General features: G+C 47.5%; 1 protein-coding gene across 4 annotated transcripts in view; it reads left to right on the top strand.

Annotated features, from left to right (window-relative positions):
• Positions 1-13599, top strand: part of galnt9 (polypeptide N-acetylgalactosaminyltransferase 9) — a 443197-nt gene that overhangs the window by 128003 nt on the left and 301595 nt on the right. For 3 of the 4 annotated variants that reach the window (XM_070888122.1, XM_070888121.1, XM_070888119.1), the window contains exon 2: positions 11315-11495. In XM_070888122.1, the coding sequence (XP_070744223.1) occupies positions 11338-11495 (158 nt within the window). In that variant the 5' untranslated portion in view covers positions 11315-11337. The remainder of the gene's footprint in view (positions 1-11314; positions 11496-13599) is intronic. The other variant, XM_070888120.1, reaches the window with a different exon arrangement.

Here is a 13599-nt window from a genome sequence, read left to right as displayed (position 1 = left end):
AAGGCTTACTTGCAACAACATCTGTCAGAAGGAATACAGCATAGGATGAAGGCATTATTTTTCTTACTTATCCTTTCTGCCTCCTCTTTTCTCTCTTAATCCAGTCTTTCTCTCTCTTCATTTCTCTTTCTGTACCTGGTTTGACACTAATACAACCCTCCTCTGTATCGAACCTTGGTTAGACCGCACTTGGAGTACTGTGCAAAGTGCTGGTCGCTATATTACAAAAAGGATATAGAGGCGCCAGGAGCAGGATCACAAAATAGATTTGCCAGATACCAGAACTGAGAGGTTACACGTATCAGGAAAGGCTGAACAAGCTGGGGCTCTTCTCTCTAGAAAAGAGAAAGTTGAGGGGTGACCTGACAGAGGTCATTAAATTTATGAAAGGGTTCGATAGGGTGGACGCATGTTTTCACTTGTGGGGGAGACCAGAACTAGGGGCCAAAAATATAAGATCGCCGCTAATAAATCCAATGGGGAATTCAGGAGAAACTTCTTTACCCAGAGAGCGGTGAGAATGTGGAACTCGCTGCCACAGGGAGGGGTTGAGGCGAATAGTGTCGATGCATTTAAGGGGAGGCTGGATAAACACATGGGGGAGAGAGGAATAGAAGGATATGGTGATGGGGTGAGATGGAGAGGGGTGGGAGGGGGCTGGTGTGGAGCATAAACCCCGGCACGGAGCGGTGGGGCCCAATGGCCTGCTCCTGTGCTGTGGATTTGAGGTAACTCGATGACGTACATCAATTTCATAGCAATGGACCTGATCTCTCGGGGGGGTGAAAAAGAAATATATTCAACAAGAGTGGTGACACTTAGTGTTGGCGCATGCACAGACAACATGCACGGACAACATGCACGGACAAAATGCACGGACAACATGCACGGACAAAATGCACGGACAACATGCACGGACAACATGCACGGACAAAATGCACGGACAACATGCACGGACAAAATGCACGGACGACATGCACGGACGACATGCACGGAGAACATGCACGGACAACATGCACGGACAAAATGCACGGACAACATGCACGGACAACATGCACGGACAAAATGCACGGACGACATGCACGGAGAACATGCACGGACAACATGCAGACACAACATGCACACGCAACATGCACGGACAACATGCACGGACAACATGCACACACAACATGGACGCGCCACATGCACACACAACATGCACATGCAACATGCACACACAACGTGCACACACAACATGGACACACCACATGCACACACAACATGCACACACAACATGGACGTGCCACATGCACACACAACATGCACACACAACATGCACACACAACATGCACACACAACATGCAGGCACAGCATGCACACGCAACATGCACACACAACATGCACATGCAACATGCACACTCAACATGCACACACAACATGCACACACAACATGCACATGCAACATGCAGGCACAACATGCACGCGGTACATGCACATAAACATTTCGATTTTCATCTTATTTTGCAGCTTTTATCCCGCCTGGCTCAGTGAATCGAACTGTGCCACGATTCATGGAACAGGTGCAGTGTTTTGTTCATTATTGCTCGCGTCTTCAGTGCCTGCAGACTGGTGGCATAATGGTGTTTGCATTCTGGTCGAGTTAAGGTGCATTAATCTGCCGCTGGAGCTGGAGGACGGTGAATGGGGAAAGGGAGATTAGTTGCTGTTTGTGTGAGGTTCAAGGTGACATATTTCGATGATGTTTAAAATGTTTTGCAGATGTTTATTTTAGACAAAGATACCCGTGCTGACGTGCCTGTATTGTGTGCTCCCTCGGTGCCTGTTTTTAGGATGCTGCGTCACGTAATAAAGCAGATTGGGCATTTAAGAACATAAGAAATAGGAGCAGGAGTAGGCCATATGGCCTCTCGAGCCTGCTCCGCCATTTAATAAGATCATGGCTGATCTGATCATGGACTCAGCTCCATTTCCCGCCCGCTCCCCATAACCCCTTATCCCCTTATCGGTTAAGAAATTGTCTATTTCTGTCTTAAGTATATTCCATGTCCCAGCTTCCACAGCTCTCTGAGGCAGCGAATTCCACAGATTTACAACCCTCTGAGAGAAGAAATTTCTCCTCATCTCTGTTTTAAATGGGCGGCCCCTTATTCTAAGACTATGCCCTTTAGTTCTAGTCTCCCCCACCAGTGGAAACATCCTCTCTGCATCCACCTTGTCAAGCCCCCTCATAATCTTATACGTTTCGATAAGATCACCTCTCATTCTTCTGAATTCCAATGAGTAGAGGCCCAACCTACTCAACCTTTCCTCATAAGTCAACCCCCTCATCTCTGGAATCAACTGAGTGAACCTTCTCTGAACTGCCTCCAAAGCAAGTATACCCTATCTACTAAATATAAAATAATCCATTTTGTACACAGTTAAACTGAATGATAAACCTGGGAAAACACAATGTATGTTTTTAAATGATGTCAAATGCTTTAGCATACCATTTTGAACCTTGCTTATTCAGAAAATAAAATAGAAACAATGCACTGATTGAAACAGTAACTTAAATTTATATAGCGCATTTAACAGAGAAACATCCCAAGGTGCTTCACAGTGACGTAATCAAGCAAAAATGAACAATGAGCCAAAGAAGGAGATATTAGGAGTGACAAAATGCTTGGTCAAAGAAGTGAGTTTTAAAGAGGTTGTTAAAAGAGGTGGAAAGTTTAGGGACGGAATACCAGAGCATGGGGTCTTGACTGCTGAAGGTTCGGACACTAATGGTGTGGGTGTGCAACGGCCACCACACGTTAATAAAATCCACGCACAGGCATCTTCCACCCTTGAGGATGTAGTTCGGGTCCTTCATTCAAAACCTGTGAACTTATCCTTTTTTGGTGTGGAAACAAGTCATCCTCGTTTCGAGGGACTGCCTATGATGATGATGATTCTTTTGTAAATATGAAAACCAAAACTGCACGCAGTATTCCAGGTGTGACCTCACCAATACCTGTATAACTGTAGCAAGACTTCCCAGCTTTTATACTCCATCCCCTTTGCAATAAAGGCCAAGATTCCATTGGCCTTCCTGATCACCTGCTGTACCTGCATACTATCCTTTTGTGTTTCATGCACAAGTACCCCCAGGTCCCGCTGTACTGCAGCACTTTGCAATCTTTCTCCATTTAAATAATAACTTGCTCTTTGATTTTTTTCTGCCAAAGTGCATGACCTCACACTTTCCAACATTATACTCCATCTGCCAAATTTTTGCCCACTCACTTAGCCTGTCAATGTCCTTTTGCAGATTTTTTGTGTCCTCCTCACACATTGCTTTTCCTCCCATCTTTGTATCGTCAGCAAACTTGGCTACGTTACACTCAGTCCCTTCTTCCAAGTCGTTAATATAGATTGTAAATAGTTGGGGTTCCAGCACTGATCCCTGCGGCACCCACTAGTTACTGGTTTCCAACCCGAGAACGAACCATTTATCCCAACTCTCTGTTTTCTGTTAGTTAGCCAATCCTCTATCCATGCTAATATATTACCCCCAACCCCATGAACTTTTATCTTGTGCAGTAACCTTTTATGTGGCACCTCGTCAAATGCCTTCTGGAAGTCCAAATACACCACATCCACTGGTTCCCCTTTATCCACCCTGTTTGTTACATCCTCAAAGAATTCCAGCAAATTTGACAAACTAGACTTCCACTTCATAAATCCATGCTGACTCTGCCTGACCGAATTTTGCTTTTCCAAATGTCCTGCTACTGCTTCTTTAATAATGGACTCCAGCATTTTCCCAACCACAGATGTTAGGCTAACTGATCTATAGTTTCCTGCTTTTTGTCTGCCTCCTTTTTTAAATAGGGGCGTTACATTTGCAGTTTTCCAATCTGCTGGGACCTCCCCAGAATCCAGGGAATTTTGGTAAATTACAACCAATGCATCCACAATCCCTGCCGCTACTTCTCTTAAGACCCTAGGATGCAAGCCATCAGGTCCAGGGGATTTATCTGCCTTTAGTCCCATCATCTTACTGAGTACCATCTCCTTAGTGATTGTGATTGTGTTAAGTTCCACCCCCCCCCCCCCTCCCACCCACATAGCCCCTTGACGATCCACTGTTGGAATGTTGTTAGTGTCCTCTACCGTAAAGACTGATACAAAACATTTGTTCAGAGTTTCTGCCATCTCCATGTTCCCCATTACTAATTCCCCGGTCTCGTCCTCTAAGAGACCAACATTTACTTTAGCCACTCTTTTCCTTATTTAGAAACTCTTGCTATCTGTTTTTATATTTTGTGCTAGTTTACTTTCATAGTCTATCTTTCCTTTTGTAAACATTTTTTTTGTCATTCTTTGCTGGCTTTTAAAAGCTTCCCAGTCTTCTGTCCTCCCACTTTGTATGCCCTTGATTTTAGTTGGATACCGTCCTTTATTTCTTTAGTTAGATACGGATGGCTCTCTTTTCTCTTGTACCCATTCCTCCTTACTGGAATATATTTTTCTTGAGAGTTGTGAAACATCTCCTTAAATGTACACCACTATTCATCAACTGTCCTACACTTTAATCTATTTTCCCAGTCCACTTTACCCAACTCTGCCCTCATACCTTCATAGTCTCCTTTATTTAAGCTTAGTATGCTGGTTAGAGATCCAACTTTCTCGCCCTCCATCTGAATTGAAATTCAATCATGCTTTGGTCACTCATTCCGAGGGGATCCTTTGCTCGGAGATTGTTTATTAATCCTGTCTCATTGCACAGTACCAGATCTAAGATAGCTTGCTCCCTGGTTGGTTCCATTACATACTGCTCAAGGAACCCGTCTCTTACGCACTCTATGAACTCCTCCTCAAGGCTACCCTGACCAATTTGATTTGTCCAATCAATATGGAGGTTAAAATCACCCATGATTATTGCTGTTCCCTTTTTACAAGCCCCCACTATTTCCTGGTTTATGCTCCGACCAACAGAGTTGTTACTGTTAGGGGACCTATAGACTACGTCCACCAGTGACTTTTTCCCCTTATTATTCCTTATCTCCACCCAAACTGTCAACACCCTTATCATTTGAGCCAATATCATTTCTCACTATTGCAGTGATTCCATCCTTTATCAATAGAGCTACCCCACCTCCTTTTCCTTTCTGTCTGTCCTTCCGGATTGTCACATACCCCTGAATATTTAATTCCCAGTCCTGGTCACCTTGCAACCACGTTTCTGTAATGGCTATCAGATCATACCCACTTGTCTCAATTTGTGCCGTCAACTCATCTATTGCTACGTGCATTTAGACAAAGTGCCATTAAATTTGTTTTTTTACTCTTATTTTTTCCTGCTTGTTTCCTCTCTCCTTCAAACTCACTTTTTTTATTTTTGCTTTTTAATTCCAGCTTTACTTCCCTCCCTACTGAATCTATTTTCAGGTTCCCATCCCCCTGCCAAGCTAGTTTAAAGCCTCCCCAGTGCTAAGGTTTGCAGAATGTAGTTTCAGTAATTAGCCTCTGGTTCTTCATCTCCTGTCAATCACACAAACACGCTTTGCTCCCAGCTGAAAGGTGTGTAAATCTTTGAAACTCTCTGCCCTCGAGGATGCTCAGTCGTTGACCATATTCATAGAAGGAGGCCATTCGGCCCATCGTGTCTGCGCGGTTGAAAAAGAGCTATCCAGCCGAATCTCACTTTCCAGCTCTTGGTCCGTAGCCCTGTAGGTTACGGCACTTCAAGTGCACATCCAAGCATATTTTAAGGGTTCAATTTTGCCCAAAGCCGTTTTTTGGGGGAATTGCCAGAGTTACACTGGTTTTTCTAGGCCACAATTGCTCCAAAAGTAGATGTGCCAAGTTTCCCCGCTCTATTTTTTTTAATTGGCCCCTCGCAGCCTGTCCTGTAGCCTCGGGGGGGGGGGGTGGAGTCTAATGTCTGCACCGAAAAAAATGATGCTCACCTCCCCCCCCCTTCTGCGCATGCGCGGAAAATAAAAGGACAGTTCATGGGAATGACTCCCTCAGCTACGCATGCGCAGTACAGCTCCTGGCCTGCAGTCGGCCATTTTTAAAGAGCCAGTTGTGTGTGTGAGAATGTTGAGTGCTGTGTGAGAACATTGGAAAAATCGGAGCTGCAATACAAGATGCAACATGGCGCAAGGGCCAAGAATTTCTTACAGGATGAAGTGGAGGCACTAGTTACTGTGATTGAGGCCAGATAGCACGAGCTGGACACCAGCAGAGGTCACTTCAAAGTTCCATCCAAAGAAATGAAGAAACGCTGGAACCAACTTGCAGAAGATTACTGTGCAATGGGGCCCACCCCGAGATCTGGAGGCCAGTGCAAAAAGAAGTGACAGGATTTTGGTCAAGTGGCTAGTGTAAGTAATATTTAAATTTTTCAATGGAATTGCAATTGTAAATGTGACCATCTGTATATGGCCCACCCAGCAGAAAGACACCCTCTCTAAAAAGTTATATTTTCATCTTTGCAGAGGAAGGTGGCACACAACAAAAAGGAAAGAACTCGAACAGGAGGAGGCCCGGCAAATCTTCACCCACTCACACCCTTGGAAGACAGGGTCGCTGCTTTGATGGGTCCTGCCTGGAGAAAAATAACCACCATTGCACAAGCTGGGCCCACACTCGAGGGAGAGGGTAAGTCCTGCAAATTCCACAGTCTGGCTTTGCTAAATGTTAAGTACTGTGCGGGCTAGCCGTGCTTCAGTTCATGGGGATGTCTCCCTCAGCTACACTTCGGTTGATGCAGTGTGCTATCATTCATCGTGGTCCTTCAAATCAGCCTGCTGCCTGCGCTGTGTGAGCCTACTCATACCACCCACCCTGCCCCCTCCTCTGCTGCTAACCATTCATCTGTTCTGTTATATTTTGCAGAACTTGAGGCCAATCCTGATGATGCAGAAGGAGATTCAGACGAGGACAAGCCTGAAGAGGAAAACATCTTCCGATCCCACCCTCCAGACCAAGAGCAAGGAGGGGAGGGGGTGAGGGAGAGGATGGATGAAGCCCCCACTGTTATACTCACTTTGCAGGTGCCGCCCATTGAGGTGCCAGCCAGTTCCTGAGTGGTACAAATGTTGTTGGGACATTCCATGGTTTCCCACTGTCCCTGGCAGCGGGTCCCAGTGGGATGCAGCGAGGCACACCCAGGATGAGGAGGGGAAGGAGAGCTCGACAGCGCTCTCCTGAGGTGCAGGATGTAACAGATGTTGCCAATGAGTGCAGAGAGCATTGACCTTACCCGATCACTCCTGGACACCATCAGTGGGGTGGGTGATGAGGTATCAGGACTGTCGGGAGAAGTAACAACACTCTTGCGAGAAATAGGAACACTGTCCGGGCTCATTAGGGAGGGAATGTCGCAGGTAGCTGACACACTGTCGGTGAACATGAGGGAGGGAATGTCGCAGGTAGCTGACACACTGTCGGTGAACATGAGGGAGGGAATGTTGGAGTTAGCTGACACACTGTCGGTGAACATGAGGGAGAGAATGTTGGAGTTAGTTGACACACTGTCGGTGAACATGAGGGAGGGAATGTTGGAGTTCGCTGACACACTGTCGGTGAACATGAGGGAGGGAATGTCGGAGTTAGCTGACACACTGTCGGTGAACATGAGGGAGGGAATGTCGGAGTTAGCCGCTGCAATAAGGGAACACGCCCAGATCCGTCGGCCATTGACAGAATCAACTCCCACTCCAATCCCCAGACCAAGCCGGGCCTTCCATATTACCGCCTGCCCATGCCTCCCATCAAGATGTGAGCATTGCCCGAGATGTTCAAAAGAATAACCTTGGTACCAACCCGAGAAACACTGTGTCACTGCCTGAGGGCAGGGGTGGAGTCACCAAGACCAAGCGCAGCGGGCGGTCTTAGAATAAGGTGGAGGAGAGATGGGTGCAGCCTTTGTTTCCTGCTGCTGTTATTGTTGTTGTTATTGTTGTAACTGTTCTCAAATTAACAGTTTTTGTAAGTTATGTAAATTGACAAGTTAGTAAAAGTTAGTAAGTGCTCTTAAAGTTTTTAAGTGATCTTAGTGTTTGTAAGTGATCTTCAGTGAAAACTTTAAAGTTTGTTACAAGAATATTTTTATTAAAGTAATGTTTGTTAAAACTTTTAAATAAAATATATTTTAAAATATAACTGAATCATTTCCATTATTTCTTCCATTAACACATCACAACATTACGGAACCGGTCCAATCAGTAAACATGGTCCCTGTGGAATAGTTGCCGCTGAGTCTTCAGGCAGCAAAACGTTCACGAATGAGTTGCTGGCACAAGACTCGAGCAATCGTTAAAGGGGCTCGACGGCCCGCCCTCCTCCGCCGTCATGCTCTGGGTTCAGGTAGTTGCATGGCTTCCTCATCTTCCTCCTCCTCGTCATCTCCATCTTCCTCATCATCATCAGCCACTCTCACCTAAGGTGGGTCTTCTACTACCAGCTACTGCTGTCTCATGATGGCTAAGTTATGCAGCATGCAGCGCACCACAGTGAACTGACCGACAATCTCAGGGGAGCATTGCAAGTAGCCTCCGGAATGGTCCAGGCATCGGAAACGCTGTTTCAAGATGCCAATGGTCCTCTCTATGATGCTGTGCGTCTCAATGTGTGACATGTTGTATTGACGGTCAGCTTGTGTCCGGGTTACGCGTAGGGGCGTCATGAGCCAGGTGGCGAGGCCGTACCCTTTGTCTCCCAGTAGCCAGCTCTGCCCTTCTAGCTGCTGCTGAAACATGACAGATACAGCGCTCTCGGGTAGAATGAACGCATCATGGGTGCTCCCAAGGTATCTCGCATCAACTGACATGATGCAATGCATGTCATCACAGACGAGCTGCACTTTCACGGAGTGGAAACCTTTTCTGTTCCTGTACATCTCAGAATCCTTCAAAGGTGCTCGCAAGGCGATGTGGGTACAATCAATGCAGCCCTGTACCTTTGGGAAGCCAGCAATCCTGGAGAATCCCACAGCCCTGTCACGCATTGTCTGGACGGTCATGGGAAACTTTTATGTTGTCATTGCTCTGGGCATATAGTGCAGCAATCACCTGCCGAATGCAGACATGTGTTGCAGGTTGAGAAATGGCGCACACATCCCCAGTTGTTGCCTGGAATGATCCAGATGCATAGAATGAAAGTGCAGCTGTAACCTTCACTTCAACTGACAAAGCAGTCCCCCTGACGCTTCTGGGGTGCAGGTCTGCTTTTGTCAACTCACAGATCTCAGTTACAACTTATTTGCGGAAACGCAGCCTTCTGACACAATCTGCATCACTCAGGTGCAGGTACGAACGCCTGACTCGATATACCTGATGTGGGTAAGGCCTCCTGCCCATCATCCCACGTGCTCTGAGGTTCATCATGCAATGCTGTCTAATCAATCTTCTCCTCCACAGCACCATCATGCAGAAGCTTTGCAAATTGTCAATATTGCCCCCCCATAATTAAATTGTAGCTTTGCAAGAAGCTTAAAATGGCAGGCAGGCAGGACAAAGGTGTCTTGTTCTCTCTCTCCCCACAAGGACTGTACGGACTGCACCCAGGTCTGAGCAGACGCAGTGGTTGGGAAACCCCCCCACCCCCAACCCCCTGGACACTACATTTGATGTGTGGTGCAGGCTTCTGATGTCTTCCGATCGCCTTCCACAGCAACCCCCCACCACTCCCCCACCCCCCCCCCCCCCCCCCCGGGCTTCTTTTACAGCTGAGCCCCGAGCCCCTGTGCCCGGTCGTGGGACCGATTCTGCCGGCCGACGCTCCGACCCTCGAGCCCGGTGAGGAGACGTTCGGTATGGCGTGTCAGTCGAAAAAAAATTAAAACTTACAGAATTCCTTCACACTTCCATTTACTGCATTATAAGGTAAAACATGTTTATTTTTATTATGCATATTTAAGTGTTCTTGACTCCCTCCAAAACTTTGCTGAGAAACAATGGCGTCTTTCTGCGTCGGTTTTTCAATGTGTGCTGCTTTCTCTTAACTCAGCAGAAGGTTTTTCGCGAGTGGTCACATACGTCGACTTCGGAGACATTTTTGGGGGGCAAACCTATATAACTGACAAAAACTGGTGCAGACATCAGGTTATGCCCCCTGACGCAAAAAAAAACCTAAAAAATCGTAACTAACTGAGTTACGCTGGCGCACATTCCTCGGGGAAACCTTCATTTTTTAACTTACGCCAAAAAAAGCGTTGCACCCAAAAAACGCCGCAAATCACTGGGAAATAAAGAAAGAGACTTGCATTTATATAGCGCCTGTCATGACCACCGGATGTCTCAGAGCGCTTTACAGTAAATGAAGTACTTTTGGAGTGTAGTCCCTGTTGTAATGTGAGAAACGCAGCAGCTAATTTGCGCACAGCAAGCTCCCAGAAACAGCGATGTGATAATCACCAGATCATCTGTTTTTTGTTATGTTGATGGAGGGATCAATATTGGCCCCAGGACACCGGGGATAACTCCCCTGCTCTTCTTCCAAATAGTGCCCTGGGATCTTTTGCATCCACCTGAGAGAGCAGACGGGGCCTTGGTTTAACGTCTCATCCGAAAGATGGCATTAAGGGATAGATTTTTAGATATTAAGGGAATCAAGGGATATGGGGATAGTGCAGGAAAGTGGAGTTGAGGTAGAAGATCAGCCATGATCCCATTGAATGGTGGAGCAGGCTCGAGGGGTCTACCCCACTCCCATTTCTTAAATTCTTACATTAACCATTTCATTTCCAGACTTCTCCCAAAAGATACCAGAAATGCGAGGGTATACATATCAGGAAAGGATGAACAGGCTGGGTCTCTTTTCTCTTGAAAATAAAAGGTTGAGGGGTGATCTAATCGAGGTCTTTAAAATGATGAAAGGTTTTGACCGAGTGGATACAGAGAGAATGTTTCCACTTGTGGGGAAGAGCATAACTAGAGGCCATCAATATCAGACAGTCACCAAGAAATCCAATGGGGAATTCAGGAGAAACTTCTTTACCCAGAGAGCGGTGAGAATGTGGAACTCGCTGCCACAGGGAGGGGTTGAGGCAAATAGTATCGATGCATTTAAGGGGAGGCTAGACAAGCGTATGGGGGAGAAGGAAATAGAGGGTTATGCTGATGGATTTTGATGAGGAAAGACGGGAGGAGGCTCGAGTGGAGCATAAACGCCGGCATGGACTGGTTGGGCCGAATGGCCTGTTTCTGTGCCGTATATCCGACATAAATCACTAGAACCCTTGACTCCAGCCCGCCTTTCTCTGACTGATCCTCCGTGCAGTTCCAGAAGGTTCTGTTTTGAGTGTTGGCTGACCTGTGTTTCGTGTCTTATCTAGGTCTCGCGAAACCCATCGGGCTGATGGAAGGACCTGGAGGACTGGGCCAAGGAGGGATCGCTGCCACCCTGAGAGACGACAGCCATGAGTTTGATACCAAGTATGAAGACTATGGCTACAACGCCCAGCTGAGCGACAGGATCTCGCTCGACAGGTCAATACCCGACTACAGACCGAAGAAGTAATGAGATAAACTATCTGCTTTTATGGGGGTTGGGGAGAGAGGAATGCTCCTTTAAAAACAAAATGGGTACACCACAGACATTTAAAGAAATAAGACTTGGATTTCGACAGCCTTTCACCATCTCAGGACATCCTAAAGCTCTGAGTCTCTGAATATATTCAAGGCGCAGATCGATAGATTTTTGGAGACTGGGGGAATCGAGGGCTCTGGAGATTGGGCGGGACAGTGGAGTTGAGGTCGATGATCAGTCATGATCTTATTGAATGGCGGAGCAGGCTTGAGGGGCTATAGGGCCTACTCCCGCTCCTATTTCTTATGTTTACAGCCAATGATATACTTTTGGAGTCACTGTTGTAATGTGGGAACCGCGGCAGCCAATTTGTGCACAGCAAGCTCCCACAAACAGCAATGTGATAATGACCAGATAATCTGTTTTAGTGATGTTGGTTGAGCGATAAATATAGGCCCCAGGACACCGGGGATAACTCCCCTGCTCTTCTTCAAAATAGTGCCATGTGATCTTTTACATCCAGCTGAGAGAGCAGACGGGGCCTCGGTTTAACGTCTCATCTGAAAAAAGGCACCTCCGACAATGCGGCGCTCCCTCAGTACTGCCCCTCCGAAAGTGCAGCATTCCCTCAGTACTGCCCCTCTGACAGTGCAGCGCTCCTTCAGTATTGCCCCTCCGACAGTGCAGCATTCCCTCAGTACTGCCCCTCTGACAGTGCAGCACTCCCTCAGCACTGCCCCTCTGACAGTGCAGCACACCCTCAGTACCGCCCCTCCAACAATACAGCATTCCCTCAGTACTGCCCCTCCAACAATACAGCACTCTCTCAGTACTCAGTACTGCCCCTCCGACAGTGCAGCACTCCCTCAGTACTGCACTGGAAAGTGTCATCCTAGATTTTTGAGCTCAAGTCCCTGGAGTGGGACTTGAACCCACAATGTTCCGACCCAGAGGCGAGTGTGCTGCCCACTGAGCCACGGCTGACACTTACAGCACAGGAGGAGGCAATTGGGTCTGTATCCATTCTTTGCCAGTGCCAGATTGTTGCCATGGCTCGGTGGGTAGCCCTCTCACCTCACAATCTGATGGTTATGGGTTTGACTCCGCACTCCAGAGACGTGAGCACAAAGCCCAGGCTGACGCCCCGAGTGCAGTGTCGACCAATATTCCTGTATTATATTTGGTTACGCGGTTTTTGCCATCAGAGCGCCATGGAGCCGGCTTCGTGAGACCGGCAGATCGCTCTGCAGTGTCACAGCTAAACCGCATTTTTGGTACTGATGGAGTGCTGCACTGTCAGAGGGTCAGCACTGAGAAAGTGCTGCACTGTCAGAGGGGCATACTGAGGGAGTGCTGCACTGTCAGAGGGGCATACTGAGGGAGCGCCAAGCTGTTGGAGGGGCAATACTGAGGGAGTGCTGCACTGTCGGACGGGCAGTACTGAGGGAGTGCCGCACTGTCAGAGGGGCAGTGCTGAGGGAGTGCTGCACTGTATGAGGGGCAGTACTGAGGGAGTGCTGCACTGTCGGCGGGGCAGTACTGAGGGTGTGCCGCACTGTCAGAGGGGCAGTGCTGAGGGAGTGCTGCACTGTCAGAGGGGCAGTACTGAGGGAATGCTGCACTGTGGGAAGATCAGTACTGAGGGTACATAAGAACGTAAGAAATAGGAGCAGGAGGAGGCCATTTGGCCCCTCGAGCCTGCTCCGTCATTTAATAAGATCATGGCTGATCCGATCTTGGCCTCAACTGCACTTCCCCGCCCGCTCCCCATAACCCTTTACTCCTTTATCATTCCAAAATCTGTCTATCTCCGCCTTAAATATATTCAATGACCCAGCCTCCACAGCCCTCTGGGGCAGAGAATTCCACAGATTTACAACCCTCTTGAGAGAAGAAATTCCTCCTCATCTCCGTTTTAAATGGGCAACCTCCTATTCTGAAACGATGCCCCCTAGTTCTAGATTCCCTCCACGAGGAGAAACATCCTCTCTGCATCTACCTTGTCGAGCCCCCTCAGAATCTTATAAGTTTCAATAAGATCAACTCTCATTCTTCTAAACTCCAATGAGTATAGGTCCAACCAACTAAGCC

The sequence above is a fragment of the Pristiophorus japonicus genome, chromosome 8 (genome assembly GCF_044704955.1).
Source record: "Pristiophorus japonicus isolate sPriJap1 chromosome 8, sPriJap1.hap1, whole genome shotgun sequence".
NCBI lineage: Eukaryota > Metazoa > Chordata > Chondrichthyes > Pristiophoridae > Pristiophorus > Pristiophorus japonicus.
Note: the sequence above shows the minus strand (reverse complement) of the source record. Positions and strands in the feature narration are given on the sequence as shown.